Source organism: Colletotrichum spaethianum, assembly GCF_022836535.1.
Source record: "Colletotrichum spaethianum MAFF 239500 DNA, contig03, whole genome shotgun sequence".
Lineage (NCBI taxonomy): Eukaryota > Fungi > Ascomycota > Sordariomycetes > Glomerellales > Glomerellaceae > Colletotrichum > Colletotrichum spaethianum.
The window spans coordinates 377835-401883 of NW_026054773.1; the positions used below are offsets into that span (position 1 = coordinate 377835).

At 51.9% G+C, this 24049-nt stretch overlaps 10 protein-coding genes across 10 annotated transcripts; 6 read left to right on the forward strand and 4 right to left on the reverse strand.

Annotated features, from left to right (window-relative positions):
• Positions 1-550: 550 nt before the first annotated feature.
• On the forward strand, positions 551-871 carry ColSpa_01569 (uncharacterized protein; the record flags this gene model as incomplete). Its single annotated transcript, XM_049267781.1, has 1 exon — positions 551-871. The coding sequence occupies one exon, from the start codon at positions 551-553 to the stop codon at positions 869-871; it is 321 nt and encodes a 106-aa protein (XP_049123738.1).
• Positions 872-2866: 1995 nt separating this feature from the next.
• On the forward strand, positions 2867-3667 carry ColSpa_01570 (uncharacterized protein; the record flags this gene model as incomplete). Its single annotated transcript, XM_049267782.1, has 1 exon — positions 2867-3667. The coding sequence occupies one exon, from the start codon at positions 2867-2869 to the stop codon at positions 3665-3667; it is 801 nt and encodes a 266-aa protein (XP_049123739.1).
• A 972-nt stretch (positions 3668-4639) lies between these two features.
• ColSpa_01571 (putative sterigmatocystin biosynthesis monooxygenase stcW) lies at positions 4640-6381 on the reverse strand (the record flags this gene model as incomplete). The annotated part of the gene is made up of 2 exons (XM_049267783.1): positions 4640-6203; positions 6281-6381. The coding sequence occupies 2 exons, from the start codon at positions 6379-6381 to the stop codon at positions 4640-4642; spliced, it is 1665 nt and encodes a 554-aa protein (XP_049123740.1).
• A 3961-nt stretch (positions 6382-10342) lies between these two features.
• Positions 10343-10771, forward strand: ColSpa_01572 (rhamnolipids biosynthesis 3-oxoacyl-[acyl-carrier-protein] reductase; the record flags this gene model as incomplete). Its single annotated transcript, XM_049267784.1, has 1 exon — positions 10343-10771. One exon carries the CDS (start codon positions 10343-10345, stop codon positions 10769-10771), a length of 429 nt encoding a protein of 142 aa, XP_049123741.1.
• Positions 10772-10928: 157 nt separating this feature from the next.
• ColSpa_01573 (tropomyosin-2) lies at positions 10929-11374 on the forward strand (the record flags this gene model as incomplete). The annotated part of the gene is made up of 3 exons (XM_049267785.1): positions 10929-10958; positions 11030-11247; positions 11308-11374. 3 exons carry the CDS (start codon positions 10929-10931, stop codon positions 11372-11374), a joined length of 315 nt encoding a protein of 104 aa, XP_049123742.1.
• A 361-nt stretch (positions 11375-11735) lies between these two features.
• On the reverse strand, positions 11736-13540 carry ColSpa_01574 (aldehyde dehydrogenase, mitochondrial; the record flags this gene model as incomplete). Its single annotated transcript, XM_049267786.1, has 5 exons — positions 11736-12098; positions 12175-12774; positions 12827-12915; positions 13023-13380; positions 13439-13540. 5 exons carry the CDS (start codon positions 13538-13540, stop codon positions 11736-11738), a joined length of 1512 nt encoding a protein of 503 aa, XP_049123743.1.
• Positions 13541-14702: 1162 nt separating this feature from the next.
• Positions 14703-14966, reverse strand: ColSpa_01575 (acyl-CoA dehydrogenase family member 10; the record flags this gene model as incomplete). Its single annotated transcript, XM_049267787.1, has 1 exon — positions 14703-14966. The coding sequence occupies one exon, from the start codon at positions 14964-14966 to the stop codon at positions 14703-14705; it is 264 nt and encodes an 87-aa protein (XP_049123744.1).
• A 111-nt stretch (positions 14967-15077) lies between these two features.
• On the reverse strand, positions 15078-15599 carry ColSpa_01576 (acyl-CoA dehydrogenase family member 10; the record flags this gene model as incomplete). The annotated part of the gene is made up of 1 exon (XM_049267788.1): positions 15078-15599. One exon carries the CDS (start codon positions 15597-15599, stop codon positions 15078-15080), a length of 522 nt encoding a protein of 173 aa, XP_049123745.1.
• A 1551-nt stretch (positions 15600-17150) lies between these two features.
• Positions 17151-18356, forward strand: ColSpa_01577 (uncharacterized protein; the record flags this gene model as incomplete). The annotated part of the gene is made up of 1 exon (XM_049267789.1): positions 17151-18356. The coding sequence occupies one exon, from the start codon at positions 17151-17153 to the stop codon at positions 18354-18356; it is 1206 nt and encodes a 401-aa protein (XP_049123746.1).
• Positions 18357-21949: 3593 nt separating this feature from the next.
• ColSpa_01578 (nitrogen assimilation transcription factor nirA) lies at positions 21950-22892 on the forward strand (the record flags this gene model as incomplete). The annotated part of the gene is made up of 3 exons (XM_049267790.1): positions 21950-22157; positions 22211-22813; positions 22879-22892. The coding sequence occupies 3 exons, from the start codon at positions 21950-21952 to the stop codon at positions 22890-22892; spliced, it is 825 nt and encodes a 274-aa protein (XP_049123747.1).
• Between the last annotated feature and the right edge of the window lie 1157 nt (positions 22893-24049).

Consider the following 24049-nt stretch of genomic DNA (forward strand, 5'->3'; position numbering starts at 1 on the left):
ACATAACCCCCTCCCCACTCTTCCCGCCTCTCCTCTCCTGTCCCTTTCCAGTCAAGTCGCCCTCCTGGCTCTGGGCTGCGACGTATTGGATGCCCTTCCGCGTGATGATCTGTCTTACCCCGCACGCTCAAGACAGCAACAATGTCGAGGCACTGCCCCTGAACCAGAGACCCCTTTAAGAAGAGGCCGTCTGCCTACTCTTCCGTGGCTTTTGGAGTTGAGTGACTTGTCTTCTCTTTCTTCATCGAATCATCTCATCTCTCATCAAGCCCTTTCAGCCGCCTGCTTCATCAGGTCGAACCGCGCATCTATATAGAAAGGTCAGACACTCAAATCCAACAACACCAACTCTCATACGTCGATAAACCACGTCGGCGTCCTTCTTACTTCTACCGTCAAACATCTCGTAACAAAAGGTACGACTTAGTCTACTCTCCACCATCGCCCAGCCATCAACTCACAGCCATCCTCCATCAAAGCACTTGTACAGCAGCACCGCTCATATCTCTTTATGATACTAACATCCTGTGGCCCCTTCAGAACTTCCAAAATGGCCCCCCGTATTCCCGCCGCCCGGTCCACAGAGACCCTCTGCTACGGCGTCGCCACCGTCGGCGCCTTCCTTCCCATCTACCTTATGCTTCCTGGTGCCGAGCAGCGCCTCGCCTCTCAGACAACAAAGTGGGCGCCTCGCTGGGAGAGGAACCTCTCTTACTTCACTCCGGCCGCCGAGAGGGGCATCAAGCGCGTCGAGCCCCCTGTCTCTAACATGGTTCGCCGTATCGACAACCGGCTACCTCTCGAACGCATGGCCAAGGGTCTCGACAAGCGTATCAAGAACGGCATCGACCGCTTCAACGTCCCCAAGTAAATCTTTGATCAACGCTTGAAAGGGGAGTGTTGGCCTTGTATACATGAGAGGGAGATGACGGAGGGATGATACCACATCTGGCTCTAGAGATACAGTAGAAGATGTATCAGATATCTCTTAGAAGACACAGCAACCAAACCAACAAAGCAGTTAAACTTCCATCATCTCTTCAATTTCCCCGCTCTTGTGCCGTGTATTCCGATCAACTCACAATACTCGCTGCGAGTTCAGCACCATATGCCGTCGTGCGAATAGGGCGGTTTCAGCGATTGCTTGCTGGCATGGATGCTTGCATCTCGCTGCTACCTCAATCTGCAGATAGTCAGGCCATTATGAACGACCCTGACGACGTAATGTCTCACTTGAGCGAGCGGGGTTGTCCAAAGCAATAACCCAAGCCACTTCCCGCTTTGTGTTCTCCAATTCTTTTCGTTACTGCTTAGTAGCCGATACAACGTCCAGTCGTGCAGAACAGAGAGGGTGAGGCCCTGCAGCGTCCAAAGCACCACCAATGGCGTTGGTGAACACGATTTAGCCGCTGACGCGAAATGCCATCGTCCCGTTTGTGGCCTCATCCTCACCTCGTCCAACGAGCAACCACACCTGCACAATTGTAAAGAGACATTTCGATTCTGCAGCAACCAACCCATACAACTTCCACTTGGAATGGCCCTGAGAAGCTCAGCCGAGCGGGAACGACCCTGTTCGATTTCTTCCTCTGTCGCTTCCTCTCGGGATTCCTGCAATGCACTCGACTTTGCTGCATCCCAGCGTGCATCTCCTCTTGAAGGTCAACTCCAGGGAGCTGTAATGACACCCAATGGCAAAGCCGACCATATACTTGGCAGCACAGCCAACTCTGGCATCCTAAGTCAAACTTGATTGTTGCAACTGTCGTTTTTGAATGCGTTCGAATTCGAGGGGACGACATCAGACCACACTCGTTTAAGATGATCATGGGTTCCCCACGCACCTAAGATTTCCTACCCGTGCCCGGTGCCCTGATCGATGATGGCAATTGAAGACTGGACGGTGGACGCGTATTCGACTTGGTGGGCCCGAACAGAAACACCCATGGAGAGCCACTTAGTTCCTGGTCAGACAGGCATTCTCGCAGCTCGCATTGGCCCAGATTGACCGACGACGATTCGGGCATTGCCACGGCTGCTGTACTGGCCGTCGCTGCCAGCTCACACGCTTCGGATGTCGCAAGTGCCCTGGGCCAGGCCAGGCATATGCAGTGATCCTGGTTCCGCGTTTTGTTCCGCGTCGAACGTGGGATTTCTTCTGGGACAATGCGTACACACCTCAAGGCAGCTCGCCGAACCCCTTGAACAGAGTAAACGGGTGTTCGAACGAATCGCCCAAGTAGTGATACGAACTATCCAGTGTTCATTGGCATGCTCTCAATCTTGTAAACCAGCCGTCTTGTTGCTCTGTCTCGAAAAGACATTGGAGTTGATTCGCTTGTTATAGCATTCGGGCTGTCGCGACAATGCTCTAGCCAGCTTGTGGCCGGGATTCTCTCTCGAGATAGAACTTTCGGATGACAATGGCAGAGGATGACGACAGTTTCAGTTGAGCTCATAAGCCTGGAGCTTAACGAACATGAGAAAAAGCGGGTGACTGAATTGTCAAAATTGCTAGACCACCTGGCACCAGATGAGAGAAGAAGCCGACAGCTGTGTTCGACCAACGGATCGTCAGAACCCACATGGCAATTTCCAGTGCATGAACCATCACGACGCGAACGCGCTGTTGTTGGCTGGGACAAGTCGCATTCTGCCGCTGAATGCGCATCTGTTGACGGCGCACATCGACAGACATCCCTGTCGCCGCTTTCCGCAAAAGGCGATATGACTCTATGTTTGTTGAGGCGAAAAAACCCATACTTTCACGAGCTTCGCCCACGATTCCGACGGTCGTTGTTGCATCAAACCATCTCTCAATCTCGGTATCTTTACCTACAGATCTCCACGACCAGCCATGAACTCAATGGCTCTTCCTCGAGCTCTCGCGAGCACTAGCTGGCGAGTTGTGTCAGCCACTTCGACGGCGGCGCCCAGTCGCGCGGGCTTCCTCGCCTTGCGATGCTATGCGACTCGCACTGCAAAGACGACTACTACTGCGACTGCCACCACCCCGAAAGCCACCGCGGCCGCGAAGAAGACAACCACCACCACCACGAAGAAGAACGTAAGCACAGCTACCGCTGCAAGCAAGAAGAAGACTACGACCGCGGCTGCAGCTCCCAAGACGAGCTCGACCAAGGCCACCTCCGCAACTGCGAAGACGACCGCCGCTGCCGCTTCGAATACAATCCCCAAAGCCACAAAGACTGTCAAGAAGACAACTACTTCTGCAACCGCCGCGAAGACTACCACCGCGGCTGCGGCCAAACAGGCGGCTACGAACAAGGCCGCCGCCGCTCCCGCTCCCTCTTCCGCTGCTTCGAAGACACCCGCCCCCGTTCCAAGGCCTGCCGCGCCCACCACAAGCCCTGCGACAGCGACAGCGATCACAGCGAGCGCACCGAAACCCACTTCGACGCCAATCCCGACACCTGCCCCCACTCGACCTGCCGTTCCTTCATCCCCTCCCCCGCCCCGTGCGCCGGAGCCGGAGGACCGTCCAAAGCTGAACCCGAATAGCAAGGAGTACCGTAAGGCCTATGGCACAGCGGCAAGGAAGTGGACCTCAGCCATGGTCGCCATGCCCATCTTGCTCGTCACCTCCTACTATCTCTTTGACAGATGTGAGTACTACCCCGACCTGTCTTCTGGAAACTGTCACTAATAAACTCATAGTGGCCCTGGGGAATAAGCCAAAAGTAATGCCGGATCTCGAAGGAACCAGAAAACATGCCGAAGTAGAAGCCGAAGCAGCGACACAAGCCAAAGTGGCCTAATGCCTAATAACATTGTAATGATCTTGATGAAATACCCACTCCCATTCCCACGAATTGAAAGTTGCAGGGCCGTTGCTGGTTTTTGTCTTTCTCTGCCGACATTTTCCAGGTTCCATGTGTCCTGCACGTTGAGTCGTCTCGAATAAAGAAAAGTCATGGCTCAAGAAGCCGCCCTGTCTACGGCGTTCTAGGACCAATCGATTGCTGGTTGCCAATCATTGAGCTCGTCATTTCTGGTTCAGCCTGCTCATAAACTCTTCTCGCCGATATAGAACATTCAATCTACTCAGCTAAGCACGATTGATATGCAACTCAACGTGTAAACGCTCTGATTGATTGTTTACTCCTCAACTCAATACTGCTACTGTGTCCATTCCTTGGCCTCGCTGCAAAGCCCATGTATTGAGCCTTACAATCAGTGTCTGCCAAACTGGAACTGTCATCGTTCTAGTTGAGGAGAGGATGGCGGCTGAGCACGTAAGGCCAATCCCCGTCCGTGTCACTCAGTAAATCGCGTATTACGACATCCGCATATCGTCAAGACCTTCAGGAAATCCTAGGACCAATCCTTAATGGGGCCACGGGTGGTCCTTCAAATCGCATTCCATGTCACCCAAACCACTAAATGCACAAGCCGCAGTTTGAATCACCTTGTCTAATCCCATGCCATGAGCGTTAGGGACAAGCATAAATACACCGAGATGTTGGGCATTATTCTCACCGAATTAGCTAGCATCAACACGGCGAAAGCTCTGCTTGAATGTTTAAGCCAGACAAATTATCATACTGGTTCCTACGCATTGAAATCTATGCAGCGACTATGCGCATGGCAAAAGAAGATGAAGTGGCTAAACAATCCATTATAGCCTAGCTATATCCTTGCACTGTTCATGCTTTTTGATCTCACTAGGTTTGCCACTGTAAGCTACAACATTCCTACCTTTGACAGTGCCACTCTTGGTGCGCAACATTCGCTTCCCGGCTGTCGTCAGGGGCGGATCGTCATCCTCATCCCGGATGTAGTACGCCCAGTCGGCGGTGTCATCAAGCTCCGTCTGTGAATACCCGTTGCCCAACCACGCGAACCGGTTGCCGGCATACTTGACTTCCAGATCGTCCCACCTGACCTCCTTGATGGCCTCGATATAGTGTAATGTCGAACCTGGCCACAAGGCTATGACAGGCCCATCGACACGGGACTTGTACCACGACCGGCAAGGATCCGACCAGACGGTCTTTTTCATGAACCATTCCTTGTAACTAACAAAGTCGCGGACGGCATCCTCTTTGGGAGCGAACTCGGCAATATTGGTGGTTTGATATCGGTCGATGACCTTGAGCATCCAATCGGCCTGTGCCTCTATGGCAGACAAGACTGGCCCGTTACCAATGGGGCAATTGGGGCCGAGCATAAAGAAGTAGTTGGGGAAACCAGCCGCCGCAACGCCGAAGTAAGACTCGGGGTTGACGGCCCATTTGTCTTGGAGGTTTTCGCCCGAGGGCGCGACGACGGGGAAGCGAGGTTTGAAGGATGTGTCGAAGCCGGTTGCGCAGATAAGGACGTCGACAGGATATTCTTTGCCGTTGTCGCATAAGCACCCCCGCTCCGTAACCTCGTTGATCTCGCCAAAGACAGCCTCGACGTTGGGTTTGGTGAGCGACTCGAGGTAATCGACTCCAGGTGTCAGGCGGCGACAACCTACCCTCCATTCGGGGATGAGCTTCGACTCGAGGTAGGGGTTTTTAAGCTTCTCCCTCATCTGCTCGGTAAAGTAGGCATGGGTTTCCTCGTTGATCTTGCTGTCTTTGAGGAAAATGCCGAACTGACCGTTGAGACCAGACTCGATGCTTTTGCGGTACTCGAGCAACGCGCCTGGCTTGTCGGCGAACTCCCTCCTCTCCTCGCTGCTGAACTTGTGTTGTTCTAGGCCCTGGACAGGAGATACCCACGTCGGCTCGCGGATAAAGGTTGTAATTTTCTTACACTTACTGCGGATTGCAGGCAGAACCTGGATGCCTGAGCTGCCGTTGCCTATGAGACCGACGTTTTTGCCCTCGAGAGAGATAGAGTCGTCCCAGTTCGCTGTATGGAGGAGGGTACCCTTGTACTTTGAAAGACCGGGAATTGTGGGCCACTTCCAATTGTTGAGGATGCCGCCGGCGTTAATAAGGATATCGCAGTGGTCAACAATTGTCTCTCCGGTTGTTGTATCCTTGACGTGGACATCGTAGCCGTCGCTCTGAGAGTTCCAGTACGCTCCTGTGACCTGGTGCTGAAGCTTGATGTATTGGTACAATGAATATTTCCTCGCAAAGTTTTCGAAGTAGTCGAGGATTTCCGAAGCTGGAGGGTATACTGCAGACCAGTCCATCTTTGGCTCAAAGCTCCACGTGTAGTTGTGTGACGGAACATCGCAAGCACAGCTGATGAAAGTGGCACATGTCAGCGCATAGGGGATCAATGATCAACGTTAGAAGGCTTCCGCAAGGAGGTTACGTACCCAGGGTATCTGTTTTCGAACCAAGTTCCGGCGACTGAGGGGTTCTTCTCGTAGCACTGAAGTGAGTATCTCCGGAAATGTTTCTGGAACTTGTATGCCATCAACAACCCCGAGGCACCGGCACCTATACATATGATCCGGACATGTCTTTCGCTATGGATCGGGGCCGAAAATCTTGTTGCAGCATCTCGGTCGCCAGGTCGTGTCGTCTCTGACAGCAAAACTTTACCCATGGTCCAGTTGTAGCCGACATAGATGGCTCAGCGGAGCCTTAAATAGACGACAAGGAATACCCAACGCGGATGACCATGCTCAATTCAGAGCTAAGAGGTGAGGGAAAAGAGTATGGAGTATAAAGTAAAACACAGACCAATGGGAAACTGAATATTTCCAGCTGAACAGAACGATGCGTTACTGGGCATCGTACGCTCCCACGTCTCGATTGGTACAACAGGAGGTTCCTAGACTTGTAGCAACCACGGACACTGCTCGGCCAGGTCCTATTTTAACCAGCCAGGATGGTAGGGATGACCGGAGATCACATTAGAATGAAACTTACAAACGCTTCCCGACACGAGTGATGTGGACAACCTCGTCAGGGGTTGAACCAGGCTGGCACAGATGGCGGCCACATAAATGTCATTCTTTGCCGCAGATATGCGGGCGGCATCAACGTTTTTGCCGCCTAGGGGCAGTTCCCATTGGCGTTTGCAGGTCTTGAGTCAGGGTTCTGAGAAGAGAGGGAAAGCCCTTTGTCAGGTTGTATACTCGACTGACTCAACGAGGGACGGCAATTGGAACGAAACCAAATCATGTTCGTGAGGCAGCACCCGCTTGGACCAGGGTTCCAGAAGATCGGACGGACAACTTCGGGCCTATTCACCCAAACTTCAAACTGATCGTTTGGCCGTTTCTAGACTTCTCTCTGTTGGAGGGCATGCATGTAGCCTCTGTTCAAACGCCGCCGGTCTGATACCGCACAGTAAGGCTAAGACAATGCCACATATACCAAGAAGCAGACAATACTCGGCAGTTGACTATAGAGTATGAACACAACGGCGACGCGAATAGATTGATTCTTCCGTGGTCAGTGACGTAGTAAGCTTGGGGAAACCAAGGTAGGATACGGCGGATGTGGCTCATATGGTTGCATGGTGAGGTTTCATCTGACGAGGTTCAGTGACGGAGTTGAATTAGTGAGGCAGATGTGGCTATGCGGGGAAATACTCCGGGATATTGCCATCACAAGGAAGATGCGGGCAGTTGGGCGCCCGCTCGATAGAGCATGGACCAGGGTGCGGGACGATGCAGAATACACAGTGCAGCCTTGAGCATCGTCAGCTTTTCCGAATTGGTTCATATAGGCTTCTTGGTCCTCTTTGGCTTTGTGCGTGGATATAGTATCGGGCCAAGTGTCACTCGGGAGGGAGGGCGAGAAGGCTTGCCTTGATGAAGTCAGCATTTCGTCAAGATCGCCATCGAGACGGTGGATAACTCTGTCTAGAATTTGCACTATTGTGTGACGAGTCTCTACATACAAACATCTCTCACATCTCATTGTTCGGCTGATAGAAACGGCTGCGAAAACTTTCTGGAGGTGACGCATCAATGCCCCAACCGAGATCTCGAAGGCTCTGCTAAACACTATACATAGTATGGGCTCCTGGCCTAGTCGTGTATGTAATTGCGGACCGTACTTCATAAACGCGGTTTTACGCTTTCGCCCTTGGCCAACGCCGCAGCATCCCTCTTGGACCACTCCCGCATCACTTTCCTCTGAATCTTGCCACTGGCCAGCTTTGGCACCACGTCAACAAACACAACCCCACCAACAAGCGCCTTGTGTTTAGCGACTCGCGGCTTAACCCATTTCTGAATGTCTTCGGGCGTAACTTTCCCTTTGGAGACGTCTTGAATGGCGACGTAAGCTCTGGGCCACTCATTCCCATCACTGACGAACGCGTGTGTTAGTTTCTGCAGGTGTCGCTTTTCTGAAACCTTTCTGGGACTTACATGGTAATTCCAACCACGGCGGCGTCTGCAATGTGCTCATTCTCCAGTAACACAGCCTCCAGCTCGGCGGGTGCGACTTGCAGAGCGTTGACTTTGATGAGCTCCTTGATGCTGTCAGTCGGAGATCCGAGATCACCTGTTGAGTCACGATGCTTACCTTCTTCCGATCCACAATCCAGAAATAGCTATCCTCATTACAGATGGCGATATCCCCTGTCTTTAGCCACCCATCTTTGTCCAGCGCATCTCGAGTAGCAGCTTCATTGCGCCAGTACCCGAGGCAGATGTTGGGCCCTCGTATGCACAACTCACCAGGTTGACCAAAGCCGACCTCGTTGCCCTCATCATTGAGCAGCTTACAGTCGCAGTTCGGAAACAATCTGCCGATACTTCCCTTGTCATCCTTGGTGCCGCCGGGGACCAGGAAACCTCCGCAAGTCACTTCTGTCATCCCCCAGCCCTGGCCAATCTGCACCGAAAACTTCCTCTGGCACTCGTTCTGTAGTTTGCGCGACAAGGGAGCAGCCCCACAGAGCATTTCTTTTACGCTTGACAAGTCGTAGCGGGCAGTCTCTGGGCGCTTCGAGAGCATGACCAATATTGGCGGCGCCACCTGCAAGGTAGTGATTTGGTACTTGCCAATGGCGAAGAGGAAGTCCTCGTATCGGAACTCTTTCATAATGTATATGGGGATATTCAGCTTCACAGTCATGAGCACGGCGTAAAGCTGACCGTATGCGTGATAAAGGGGTAAGAAACCAATCCACCTCTCCTGCGGCCGACTTTCAAAACTGTAAGGCTTGCCTGCGTAGCGCATAAGGATCGTTTGCTGGACGTTGGCGATGAGGTTATGATGAGAGACGCACACCCCTTTTGGAAGACCGGTTGTGCCCGAGGAATAGTTGATTGTCGCAACCGTTCTTATTGACTCTTCCGCGCTGAGTTCTGGCCATCGATACGAATCCACTTGTGTTGGAGTGGCAATCATATTTCTCCAGTCCGGGACTCCGTGCTTTGTTTCATTTTCCTCTTCCGAGAACTGGAATACCCGGCTTCTGGAGATGTTGGATTTATCGACCGCCTCCAAAACCTGTTCGAGGTGATTCGGGTGAGTAAGTACTACTTTGGCTGCGGTATTGGTCATTTGGTGGACGAGCTCTACGGACGGTCAGCTCACACGTTTGAACAGCATCAATCATTGAGTGGAGATGACCAACCAGGAACGGTGTAAGCCGGGTTGACGCCACTGAATATGCATCCAACAGACACAATGCCAAGATAGGCCACCGGCACAAAGATCTGGTTCGGTGTGCATATCATAACAACATCCCCCCTTTGAAGACCTAAGTTCTGGAGGCCCAAGCCAACTCTCTTCACCCACTGCAACATTTGTCGTGGGGAAAGGTTGATGCGGTCATCTCTACAGTCGATCCAAATAGGATCGTCAGATGGTACTGAGTTCTCAGGGAACATGTAAGAAAGGAGATTCGTCTTTGGTATTTCCACGGATGGGTAAGGTGATGTGAAGATCATTTTGACAATAACTTTCGGAGATCTCGTCCGTTGTAATGAGATGAAGATAGTGTATATTTGAAGCTGTGGCTCGAAGAAGAGAGGATCCGGCGTGGGAAGCTGGTTGACGTATATGAGGGTGTGCAAGTTAAGAGTCAGAAGAATTGCGGTCTTAGACTAGATGATAATCATCGTCGTATCAATCAACAAAGGTACAACAGACTATCTTGTCGGTTTGGTTGGATCCGTCAGCTTACTCGGATCCTTCAGATAAGTTAGATTCGCCAGGTTGACCGTGTTTTCCCTCGGGATCGTCTCGGTAGCGGGCATTATGCGGGGTAGCGGAGCAGAGTTCGAGCCGTAAGTTATGTAGCTACTAACCAGACCTCCCTAGGTTGAAACTAGGCCGAAGGGGCCGAGAACACCCCCGGAAAGCTTCTGGCAGCCGGGACTCTCTATTTTCATTTGAAGGCCGAAGGTTTTTATCGGGTTGTTAACCGAACGCCGTGGACTAAGTCGAAACACCCGACTGTAACCATGTCAGAACTCCAAGATTTCAGATCCGCTTTCTCCCTCGAAGGGAAGAGTGCACTCGTAACTGGAGGCTCTCGCGGGTTGGGCTTACATGTGGCCACTGGCTTCCTTCTCTCGGGATGCTCTCACGTAGTCATCACGGCCAGGAGGTTGGACGGCGAGCATGGCATCGATCAGGCTGTCGCCAAGCTCAATTGTCTCTCCGGCATACGAGGAAGAGCTATCGGGATTGCTGCAAATGTCGCCGAGTCCAGAGACATTGTGCGATTGGTTGAGGATGTCAAGGCAATCGTCGGAGAGAAAGGCCTCGATATCCTGCTGTGCAATGCTGGTGCAGCTTGGGGTTCGAGATTCGAAGAAGCTCCGCCAAGCGGCTCAATTAAGATTCTGGACTTGAATGTGAGAGGCGTGTTTGAGCTGGCGCAAAAGTAAGGAATGTGTGATGAGGAAATGAGATTTGCGCCAACATGGACGCAGCTTCCTGCCCTTGCTGGAGTCGGCAGCCTCAAGGAAAGACCCATCTCGGGTGCTTATTGTCAGTTCAACTGCAGGAGAGAACGTGCCGCACGTAGGCGAACATGAGACAATAATGTACTCGGCATCCAAGGCGGCTGCTAACGTAAGTTGTTCTTTCCCCCGGTGATTTGACGCCGACATCATGACTGAGAGCTCATATTGTTTTCTTATCAGCACTTGGAGCGCAACCTTGCAGTCGAGCTCGGTCCGAAAAACATCACATCCAACATTATCGCTCCGGGCTTCTTCCCATCCAAGTTGGCGCAGGGGTTGATCGGCAACCTGGGTGGTGTCAAGGAGCTAAGTAGAGGCAATCCATTGGGTCGACTTGGTGAGCCTGAAGATATCGCTGGTGTAGCAGTGTTCCTCTGTTCCCCAGCGGCGAAATACTTGTGAGTGGCTGTCTTGAACGACGGCTGACGTGAGAAATTGACGCTGACATTCATTGGCAGAAACGGCGTTGTCATCGAAGTTGACGGAGGGGCGCGTTCGACACCGGGAAGAATGACAAAGTTATAAGAAGTGAGTATAAATCGAGGCCGAAGGTGTCGTTTTGTTCCAGGTCTGGAGCCAAGGGGTCTCTCTCTCTCTCTCTCTCTGTAATTGATGGGGGCGACAAACTGAGGTGACAGGCGAGAGAATACAATACCTGGTCACTCATGGTATGGTGGGGGTGGAGCGTGTGCACCAACTCGCCAGCCCCAGCGTACTTGGGTAATATTCTTTTAGCGCATCCAGGGGTGATGGTCACCATCCTTCTGCATCCACGTACAACATCAAATCCTCAACAGGTGTGCATTATATCGCCACCAGGGGGGAGGCAACACCATCATCGATCCATCATGTCTGATCACTATTCTTCTACCCGTTGATTCACATCTCAATACGTCAAGTTAACCATGACAGTCTTCGGTTCCGTGAACATTCTCAGCGCGTTGATGGCATTCTCCCGACCCTGGCCGCTCTCCTTGCTGCCGCCGAAAGGCGCCGTCAGGAAACAGAGGCTGATGCAGTTGATGCCCACCATGCCGCTGTCGATCTCGGCCGCAACCCTCAAACATCGGTTGATGTCCTGGCTGAAAATACCAGCCATCAGCCCGAAGTTGGTGTCATTGGCCTTGTCGATGATCTCCTCCTCGGTCTCGAACTTGTTGACCACCGACACGGGCCCAAAAATCTCTTGTCTACAGATCTCGGCGTCTTGCGACACGCCCTCGAACACGGTTGGCTGGACGTAGTATCCCTGGAAGGAGGCTGTCAGCGGGCCGATCCCGTCATGCGAATCCTATCCCTGTAAGATCACGCCAGGCCGCTCTCACCTTGTCGCCGACACGGCCTCCGCCAACCAGCAAAGTTCCCTGTCCTTGCTGACCACGCTCAATGAAGCCTCGGACTCTCTCGAACTGGGTCTTGTCAACCAACGGGCCGATGGAGGTCTCTTCAGCATCCGGGTCGCCGACGCCCTTGATCTTCTCTTCGATCGCCTTCTTGTACCCGGCAATGAACTCGTCGTAGATGGGAGCCTCAACATAGACTCGACTGGCAGCAAAGCAGATCTGGCCCGTGTTCGCCGTAATTGCGTTGGCGCACCAAGTGATGGCATTTTCGAGATTGCAATCCTTGAACACTACCGCAGGGGATTTCCCGCCAAGTTCGAGCGTCACCCGCTTGAGGTTGCTCTTTGCGGCCATCTCTTGGATCTTGCGCCCAGTGGCTGTGGATCCTGTGAAGCTAACCTTGCGGACCTTCATGTGACCGGCAAAAATGGCTCCTGTGCTTCCGTCGCCCGACACGATTTGGAACACACCAGGAGGGAACCCAGCCTCCTTGATAAGCGTACCTAAAGCCAGCGCAGCGAAGGGCGTCTTCTCTGACGGCTTTAGGATGAAGCAGTTACCAGTCGCAAGTGCAGGACCTGCCTGTATTCGACGTCAGTCGGGGTTCGCGTAGCTACACGGCCTGACACAGTACCTTCATGCCAATATTGGCGACAGGGCCGTTCCAGGGGACGATCCCGCAACAGACGCCCAGTGGCTCATTACGGACGATCTTCAAGAAGCCTTGATGTTGCGATCAGTGAGCTGAACAGCCTCGCGTCCCCCCCCCTCACAGGCAGCCTTCTTTTATGTGCTTCGGGGGAAATATAAATTGGCAGATGTGGTCTCACCATCTTCTTGAGGATAAGTCTCGCCGGGGAATTTATCGGTCCAGCCCGCAAAGTACTTGAAGCTCTCGCAGGCAAGGTTCATCTCCATCGAGCCCATCGAGCCCCAGGGAGCTCCAAGTGTGACCCGTGTCAGGTCTGCCAGGGCCTTGCTGTTCTGCTCGAGTAAGTTGGCAAATTTCAGCATGATATCTCGCCTCACGTTTGGGGGCGTCTTCTTCCACTTGGGGAAGGCATCTTCTGCTGCAGCCACTGCGGCATCAACGTCCTCTTGTCCGCCCAACGCGACGTCGTTGGCAACAGCGGATTCGTCCTTTGGGTTGAAAACCTCCAGCTTCTTGCTGTTTTTCGAGGCGACATACTGCGTTTATCTCTTAATACATATCACACTCCTTTTCCCAACTTATTTGGCCACTTACCTCGTTTTTGATGAACAGTTGCTTGGGAAGGTTGTCCCTGTGCCAGGGAAAATTTCCGCTTCCGCCATTGGTGATCTTCGGGGACGGGATGGGAAAGGCCATGATGAACTGGGACCGACGCACTTGATCAGTTATCGGTTTGGCGGGATCAATGAATTAGTTAACCGTCCAAAACCTGGTTTTAAGAGCAGAAGTCAAACAAGGTGGCCTAACCGTCAAGCTCTATAGGCCCTTTTACTACACGGTGATAGTCGACCATTCTTGTCATATATCATACGAGAGGGCTGTGAGGCACCTGAGTTTGGGTTTGCATTGTCTACAGGCATAAAGCCTCGGACACTCGGGTTGCACCCTTGGAGAGGGGTTCTTTTCTCTTTTGGCATGATATTCATGCAAGCCAAACTTGGCGCAGCACTTACCACCAACAGAATGTTGTTGAGGGTTTCGTGACAGTCCACAGAAAACGTCACTTACCTGCGGGGTGTCGTTGGTTGGCCACGGGTGGAGACAAACAGCTATTCCAATACGAACCCCGCCAGGTGTCTGCATGCCGAGTCAAGGAGCTAATGGCGACGAAGTCTTTCTGACTCGTGAGGAATGCCGATTAACTTCCCGAGACGATCAGCTCTGCTCCGCGCATTAGCTCCCGCATACTGCGGGGTGACTTCGTTCCATAACGGTTGGCATTATTTCGAGTTAGTATTGAGTGCAACTTTCGGGTCTGGCATCATACGGGTTGTTCTCATGTAATAACCCCCTCAACAATCTCAATCGCAGTGGGGATTCCTATAGAGAATTTAGCCTGGCGCTTCCAGAGAGAGAAAGAGATGGATTTGGAGAGAAAACCCACCAAAGATCTCAGTGTTGAATTCGTGTTATATGCGCTTCAATACGATGACTTGAGACCACTTCTGCTTCTGTATCAACGGCCTGACAGCAATACAGCTCTAAGTCAGAGGCATGTCAAGAAACTGATAGATGGAGTGTCAAGACTGTCGCGATGTACACCAATGCTTCGTCAAATGTGTCTTCCTAATCATGTTACGAGTTCCTCCAAATCCAAGCCTTGGTATATTCTGTATGTCTGCCACAAGGACGAATACAAAGACTTATTGTGTGAAGCCATTGGCGGAAAGTGCGGTTCCATCATCTCACTCGAGCGATACATATTTTTCGCCGTACTGCTATGCAAACTTCTTACATCGTTCCTGGTATGCTTGATGCCTTCTTATGACCTCATCTGCCTTCTTCATTTCTTCCCTTCCTACTGATGTCGATGAGACGCATCGGGACCGTCGGCAATCCTTACAAATCTCGCGTACGTCCACATCTCGGGGAATGGCGTATGTTGCGTCAAGCCCTGGCCCCCATACATTTGCATGCATTCATCGATGATCTTAGTGGCCACCATGGGAACCAAGATCTTACACTGCGCAATGGCCCTCTTTCCGGCCCTGTTTCCCAGGAGGTCCGTGGTATCCGCAGCATTCAGCACGACCTGTCGTGCAGTGTCTAACTCGAGACGCATCTGGGCGATGCGCTCGATGTTGGAGTCGAATTCGCCAATGAGTTTTCCGCGCGGCTTCTTTCAAGCGCCATTACATCGAATCAGAGCCAGCTCATATGCCCTCTCACACTGTCAAATCAAGCGCATGCAGTGATGAATCCGTTCAGGGCCTAGTCGTCCCTGGGCAATCTCAAATGCTCGGCCTTCTCCGAGAATGATGTTCTCTGTCGGTACACGGACATCCTCATACCGGTACTCTCCGTGACCCTCCGGTGCGTGATCATAGCCCATGATGGTTAGGTTGCGTGCTTGGCTGATTCCGTGGGTATTGCAAGGCACTATGGTCATGGAGTGACGCGACCACTTGGGGTTGTTTGGATTGGTGCAGCACATGAATATGTAGAACGAGAGGTCGTTGTTCCATAGGCAATTTCCGTACAGTTTCCTACGATTGATGACATATGAATCTCCATCACGCTTGATGCTGATGCTAGTTTGTGTAGCATCTGAACTTGCCACGTCTGGCTCGGTCATGGAATAGGCAGAGGAGGCAGTCCCGTCGAGAAGAGGCTGGAGCCATTTTTTCTTCTGCTCTTCGTTGCAGTATTTAGCCAAGAGCTCAATGTTTCCGGTCTCGGGGGCGTGGCAGTTCATGGTCTAGTAGCAGTCAGCATGCTAACCACACGCTTTATGCGACGAAGAGGTCGGACGTGCCTGGGCTGCCCAGTAACACCGGCCCATAATTTCAGCGCAACACGAATACTCTAGATTCGTGTGGCCAGGGCTTTCTTTAAAGTGACCTGGCAGAAATAAATTGAAGAGTCCCATCTCCTTAGCTTGCTTACGGAGCTCGTGCACTAGCGGCGGTGTTGTCCAACGGCAGAAGTCTACCTGGGCCTTGTAAACTTGCTCTCTTGGAATACACTCATTCTCGACCCAGTCATACACAGATTTTATTTTACCGATGGCCAGAGGTGAAAATTTTGCCTTCACCCACGGTGGAAGGTGAACAAAGGCAGGGCTATGCAGGGCTGGATTGCTCATGATATCGCGAGTTGCTAGATGAGTTGTCTTGATAGTGCGTAATGCCGTCTTGTTCCGCTGCTCCGGCACTCAGCAATTCATATGGGCATTTGCACAACAAGTACAACAAGATCACATAAGATAATGCAGGCTGCCAGTTTTTTCCAGCTGCGTATCATAACCATTTCAGATGTAAGATCCGCATGAGAAACAATCCCTGTCCAAGCCTAGACACTAATGATTCAGTGCGGTAATGTTAGTAGGAGCTCCGGATCCTTGATGACCGGGAAGCTGTTTGACCTCGGCCTCATGCGGAACCGGTGCGGGGTTCACGCGGGGTATCGACTCCAATATGTCGGTTGACATTGGAGCAGGCAGTCTGAACTTGTACCGTGGTGCATCAATCAGTCGGACATTTTAAATGCCGCGTGGCTGCTCAGAGAACTTACCTGTTTGATTGAGCATTCGCAATGCGTCCCTCAGATACAGAGGATTTTCCCAAGGAATAACTGTTACTTAGTATGGGCTCGTGTGTTCGCGCCAGGTCCTTCTAGAACAACCTTAAAGTTCTTGTCATTGCTTTAATTCTCGAGCAGTTTTAAAACGGGTGCCAGAGCATAGAAGCAATATGGACTTGTCTTTCAGCATTGAGTTGGAACTTCTCCTGAAATTCTCCACTTGTCTTATTGGCTATTCAAATGGTGTAGTGTCGATGTCATTTCGAGCACAGGTCAGATCCGGGTCGATGGGGAGACCACGCCGGGGCCGTCCCCGGCGATGTGGTCCCACCTTCCGCAAGAATACGTTCCTCCCCTGGAAACAGGGAGGATGACACATACACACCAGCCACAGTGGCCGTGCGTCACAGTGGCCACCTTACGATGGTTGCAGCTGGAATTCAACTTCCAAAGTTCCAACATTCCACGCACCCTCATCACCAATCCGCCGCACAAGGCAAACACTTGGACCATTGGTTGCTTATAGAAACCTTCTTCTTGTCTTTTTGGCAGTCTTTTTTTGAGCTTAATCACTTGTTTGCCCCTCTTTTTATATTCTCTGGTCAACACTACGGCAAATTGCCCCGCTGTTCCCGCAAGGCCCCGTCAGGTGAGGATCTCCACGATACGAAGATAAGACCACTCCACCGGGACCAGGCCCCTGGGTTCATATTCGGCGACGAGTATGCTACTCTTTCCTGATGGCGACACTAACGGCGACGACGCCAAACGAGACCGCCTTGCCGCCCTGCCGGAGGAGCTTCTCTTTGAAACGCTCAGCCAGCTATCTCAAAAAGACCTCTGCAATGTGTCGCGGTTGAACAAACGGTACCACAGACTGGCCGATGCTGTTCTGTATAAAAGCGTTCACTTCCAGAGCCCGGAGCTTCATCTCACATTCAGCGAGTCACTAGGCCGTCGGCCACGCCGCGGCTCGGCCATTAACGAGGTGAAACTTGTTTACCCTAATGAGGAGCTGTCGCGCCTGGCTTTGGATGGCCCTGTTCACAACTCTCATTACGACCCCTCGCGCTCCGACACGCTTTCGCGCACACTCTCTGTCATGTCCAATTTGGAGAAACTTGACATTGCTGTGCCGAACGTCCTGTTGCACGGTATAGGCACGTTGTTCAACGGGCCCTTCGACTTGGCCTACCTCAAGGAGTGTACCCTCTTCTACCAATGCCCCGATGATGCATATTGGGACCTGCGGGAGAACATCCACATTTTTGCCCATCCGACATTGGAAACTCTCACTATCAAAAGGGCAAAGCTTGACGAGAAAGGATTCGACTTCATGGAGCGCCCACATGAGACAGCGTTGAAAAAGCTACATTTCATTGAATGCGATATCAATGACGATGGGTTGTCGGATCTTCTCGAATTTCCCGAGGGGCTAGAGGAATTTGTCATGACGCAAACACTGGAACCGAGGCCAGAGCTGCAGGAGAGTTCTGACAACTTCGCCGATTACGTCCTCGCGCTCACATCGCAAGCACACTCTCTCAAGACGTTGATTGTCGACTCACCGACGCTCAGTTGCCGAAAACCGTTGAGAATGAGAGAGTTTGAGGCTCTCAAGACGATACGGATGAACTGGGACTACCAGCTTTTCGGGAAAACGTCCAAGAAGCCACGCATGCACTCGGTGGGCCTCCCACCCGAGATGGAAACCTTGGAGTTCTTCAACGAAATGGGCACGGATGCAGAGGTGGCGGACCTCCTGCTATACACGGTTCAGACCAAGGACATTGTCGCCAAGACCTGGAAAACATTCGTGGTGGTCGAGGGCGACAACGGAGTTTCTCCAGAGATTAAGGAAGCATGCAGAGATCAAGGCCTGCAACTGGATATCATCGGTGCATTTGACACGGACGCCGAACTTGACTAGAACAAGTACTTGACGAAGTTGGTATTGCCTAAGAGCATAGACGAATAGTGGACGGCGAAGAGTATACCAAACAAGATACGGAAGTAGAAAAAGGATAGACTAAGAAAAAGCAAGAAGAAGTGGGCAAGAGTAGACGAAACCTAGATGACAGTAGATGAAGACTACAGACTAGAAACGGTTGAACTCGTAATTCCCATGATAGGCCGTCCGTTCCCTTTTCACTGTGCCTTGTCTCCTACTTAGTAAGTTATAGCGAGAGATGTTGCTGGAAGGATCCCAGGATGTTAGGTCCACCTATCCCGAGCGGGACCCGGTGATCTCCACTCTACCGTCTCCGCGCTTGCGGTATTGAGGAACCAGTCCAATGATCCATGCGAAACCATAGAGCAACTTCCATTATAAGTTTTCACGATCAGCTAGCGTCATGAAATATGGCGGGGCGAGATGAACCATTCTTCAGTCGATTGTCGTGATTCAGGATTGTCTACGATCAACCCTTCTGAGTGGCCGAGAAATTGAGGAGCAGCGGGTAAAGACTGTCACTCTCTTTACCTTACTTAGCTTGATGTTGATGTTCTGCCTGCTCACCAATCCTTCCGCACAGCAAGGACATCCAAAGACAGTGTAGTCATGGAGTTAGATGGGCAGGGGCGAAACGTCATCCGAGCTGCAGGTTGCGGTGACCGAGGACTAAACCTGTAGGTCGGCCAAGTGATGATTGGGAGGAAGCAAGCCAGTCAGAGGCCAGATGAATGTACCATACAAAGCATGTGGCACGGCCGTAGAGGTAGCTGGCGTAGCTGCGTGGGAGAGCCAGGTGCTTGTCCAATACGCTTAGATGATGTTTGTGCTTCCGGACAGGAAAGGAAATGGCTGTCATGAGGATGGGCTGAGCCGAGCATGTACTCTTTTCCATGTCCGATCAAAAGTCACGTAAAACGCAGGTATACCGACTACCGAAAGGAGTAATGCAGACTTGGGAGCGGAGGTAAGTCGCAGTATCAACGCATGGACATACAAGCTGATAGGTGGGTGCATGGAACAAGCGGCCGGCTGTCTCCTCGATGTCGGTGTTCGTATCTGGATCTCTTTGGGATGTGGTGCGGGTGAGATGGAGTATGAAGACAGACGTGAAGCAGTCATAGTCGTGCTTGGCGCGGTCTCATTGGCTCACGACATCACACCATCTGAGCGCATCATCCCGGCGAGCCAGCGGAAGTACATTAGACTGCGCTAACCGACTAGGTTTGCGGGAGCGGAGATAACGCGGGGTTGCGTCACTGCCTTTTGGTTGGCTTGCATCTCGCCCGATTCATACACTTTTCACGTTCATGTTCCGACTTCCAACCTCGCTCAGCAGTCGATTCGACGTCAAAAAGTGTCTGTCGAACCCGTCTTCACAGACCACCCTACGTTCATATTTCCACAATTCACGAATCTCCAAACTCCGCCGCTCTTACCCCACGAAACGATAGACCTGCGGTTCTCAGCTCCCTCTTGGACGCGTATAGGCCGTAAGCCGAGGGGAAAAGGAAAGGAGAAAGGAGCCGGCCAGGTCAGGGCCTTACTTTCCGCGCGGAATACCCATCGGCAATTAGCCAGCCTCTTCTCATTCGACCTTGGGTGCCAACACTGAAGGTCAGCTACGCCATCCATCTGCGGTAATCGGCGGGCCTCGCAAACTCCCCGCATCCAATATGCATACACGCGGTGTTGAGGCAACAGAAGCTCACCCGTTCTCACGTCGGACAATCCATTGCCGACTTGGACCTTGTCATCTTCCCATGTTTCCCCGCTCTTCATCTCCTCATACCGATGATTGTCCTGCCAGTGCCCAAGCTGCAAGCCCTCACTTCTTGATCCACTATCCCCAGACCATTGACTGTGGGGTTCGTCGCAAATGATCCCGCAACTGGGTCTTGTCTGGGGTAGTGGGTAGCCTAAAGATAGCCTAAAGATAGTTGGTCACCAGTTCCATCACTCTACTCGAGGTAGTATGAGGATTTGTCGAACAAAAAAGCTACAGGCCGACAAGTGCTGCACCATCAATGTGTCTCTTGGCAGGGCTACAGTATTGCCCCAAAGGTCAGGGCACTGACAATCCCCCACACAGACAAGCCTCGAATTAGAATCCAGAGAGCTTGCTGCAAGTCCTGTTTTGGGGAAGCGAGCTGTCTCGTATGTTTCCTATCTACGCGCCTATGCCTCCACCCGCACCGCCGCATCCCACCACATCTTTAGCTTGTTAGGATCCACAGTCTTTCCGGCGGTCCCTACCAAGCCGGGAGTCTTGTTCTAGCCAAAAACTTGCAGCGAGAGGTGGAAGAGGGGTGGCCTGCGTAGTACTTCCACGGCCCCGTTGGTTTGTCGTCACAGTGGGTTCCTAACCTTCTCATCTTGATCTTCTTAAGCTTCTACTTCTTCGGCGTCCATGCCTTTGAAGTTGACCTGCCTTCTTCCAAGGCTTATCATGTTTCTGTACACCCCCTTCCTTCTGAAATATACATAATCCCTGTCGTCGTGTCGCCATCACTCGTCACACATATCTGCATTCAATTCCTGTCGATGTCCGAACACACTTGGTTCCGCAAGTAAAGTGTATGAACATGATTGCCATAAAGGGAGAGGATAGGTCAGCCTCGGAGGAGGTTGCCGGAACTTCCACTCAGGCAAACATTACTTTTGGCACGCAAACAACCCACCAAGGCAAGCAGCAAGTCAGACATAGAGCCTCTGTTGCATGTGCTTCGTGCCGGGACAGGAGGATTAGGTGCGTGGTTCCAAAGGGCGAGTCCGAGTGCGTTCAGTGCAAGAAAGCCGGCAGTGAGTGTGTTATTAAGAATGACGACGAGCGGAGACGGTATGTAAACACGACGGTGAACTCAAATCTACCATGGATTCGGTAACACTGACGCTCCGAGGAAAGGCCAATCTCCAAGGCATACATGTCCTCTTTGTCGAATCGCATCGCCATGCTCGAGGGCATGCTGCTGGAGAAAGGCGTTCAACCTCCTCCGGCAGTACATCCTCCGAAATCGAGACATGAAGCCCCAAAGCAGTCAGAAATGCCACTTGAACAGCAAGAGACACAGTCTAAGCGATCGCTCGCTCGAGGAGTCCCCTCTCCACCTGACTCTGGCAACGAATACTGCATGGCGCAAGGAGGGGACTGCGCCGACACGGCGTCGGTTACGTACCCGAGATTTGAGCCTTTGTCGAAAGACCATTCTCTTTCTCACCTGCTCGAACTGGGCGTGGAGGATGTTGTCCACTGTCTTCTATCAATCAGGGGAAACCTTTCACTTGATCAACTATCTGAACGGCTACGGTTTCTCTGGCCTAGAACCGACTCTCACGTGTGCCACACCGAGCCCACGGACATTCCCACATGTCGTGAGCCTCCGGAACAGGATCGTCGAGCCGAGCGCGTTATCCGGTCTCTATCAAGCGCGACTCACGACTATCTCATGAGCAACTTTTGGATGCATTACAACAGTGTGATCCAAATCGTTCACAGAGAGACGTTTGAGTCTAACCGCGAATCGAAAGACCCAAGTTGCTACTCGTCATTCTTGCACATTTCGATGTTAGCCATGGGTTTCCGCTTCGCCGACTCTGGTCGGGAAGATGCCAAGCGAATTGCACTGGGAAATTGGGAGAGCAGCCTACATAGAGAGGCCAAGCACATGCTCAGCGCCGTGATTGAGAGCCCTGGCAGTATTCCTAGCGTACAGGCTCTGCTAATTCTTGGCGACCTGGAATGCGGTGTTGGCAGAGGTAACACTGGATGGATGTATGCTGGTGAGTTCAAAGCAGGCTGCCTATTTTCAAGTACCTCCTAACAAATGTCAAAGGAATGGCCAACAGACTGGCTTTCGATATTGGACTTCACATTGACGTTCGTATTAGCGGAATTAGCGAACATGAGGCCCAGATCCGCCACATGGTGATGAGGGCTTGCGGAATATACGACAAGTACTGGGTACTATTTTTTGGTCGGCCACCTAGTATCAAGAATCAGGACATCAGCATGGACCTGCTCTCTAGAGGGTGCTCGCAGCTGACATCACTTATGGGACGACCCGGACATGCTGATCAAGCGAACACTACTGCAGAGATATACGACCATCTCGTCGAGTTGATGGTGCTCGGCGGTCGCATCGTTGAAAGGGGAGACAAAGTTCAGAACCGGGATACACACAATGTAAGAGGTGGAGACAAGCACGATGGAAATGAAGAGAGAGAAGACACCGCGTACCTCCACGCCATCGCCCTTGATCGTCAGCTCCAAAACTGGTACAAGCGATTACCGGAACGTCTGCAATGGAAACCTGCCAACATCAAGCATGCTCCTTCCAGCTACTTCCTTCTACACCAACAGTACCATGTTTCTATGATATTGCTTCATCGTCCATGGGCGAAGTACGAGGAGATCGAGCGCGACGACAAAAATGACGGTTCGTATTGTACTCCAAACTCAAGTTCGGACTCAAGAGAGCCATCAAATCAGAATTGCAAACAGTCTCCAGAAACTAGAACGCCGCACATGAAACTGGAGCCTAGTAAAACGGCGGCGTCTCGTAAAATCTGCAGCTTTCACGCAATACGCGTAGCAAAGATATTCTGGCACCATCGTCAGCGATTTGACGGTACCAAAACCTTCATCACAGCCGTCCAACACGCCGGAACAGCGGCTATTGCCTTGATCGCGGCAACGGCATATCACCGCAGCGAATCTGACAGACGAACATACCTCGGATACCTCGAGATATTGGCCACCGTCATTGGCGACATGAGGCAAGCATACGAACCAGCGGCACGCATGAAGAATCTTCTGCAGACGGTTCTTGTGCAGCTCCGAACCGACATCAGCAATCCTAGTGGTTTTTGTCAGCCACCAGTCCCATTGACCGGCAGTGGAAAAGTTCCGCTTTCGATCTCGGGCTCGAGACGTAGCATGGACAATGGGAACCCGGTTCTCCCAGCAAGGCGCGAAGCAGATCCTGGCAACGACCAACCGTGCAAGAAACGGCGTTCATCTGCTACGGGTCAAATGGCATTGGAGCTCGGTCGCCCGCTTTTGTCATTCTCCACTGATCAGTCACGAGAGCCACCTCGCAAGTCCTCACCAAGCCAATTTTATGTGGGCAATCGCCCTTCATTCGACGCGATTGAATTCATCACAAGTAGCAGCGATCGTCAGAACTTCAACTTGAACTTTATCAATGAACCAGACCGCGAATTAGAAGAGCCCTCAGAAACCAAGATCAAGCCTCCTGAAGATTCTATCTTCGTCACACCGCCATCTGACAGTTGGCCAATCAGCACACATGATGGGAATGCCATGTCTACGTCACAGAAGGGGGACTTCGGGTACGATGAGCTAATGAGTGAGTACGGCTCAAGAATGTCAAGTGTTAGATTTAACTCGCCATTGATCTCTCATGACACCACGCAGGCAGTTGAAGGTACTGTTATGGAGACTCAGACTACATCGCGAAAGATCATAGATGATCAGATAGGCCATACCAAGAACGAGATAAACAACTTGAGCGCATCACCAGTCGTCAAGGTTTCCTGCCAGGAAGATATGGAATGGATAGGTAACAAGGATTCTCTTCACACAATGGGCTCTGTGAGTCTTGGCGAGCTGGTGCAAAATTCAATCGCGGATACGGTGGTCAGGGATAGGA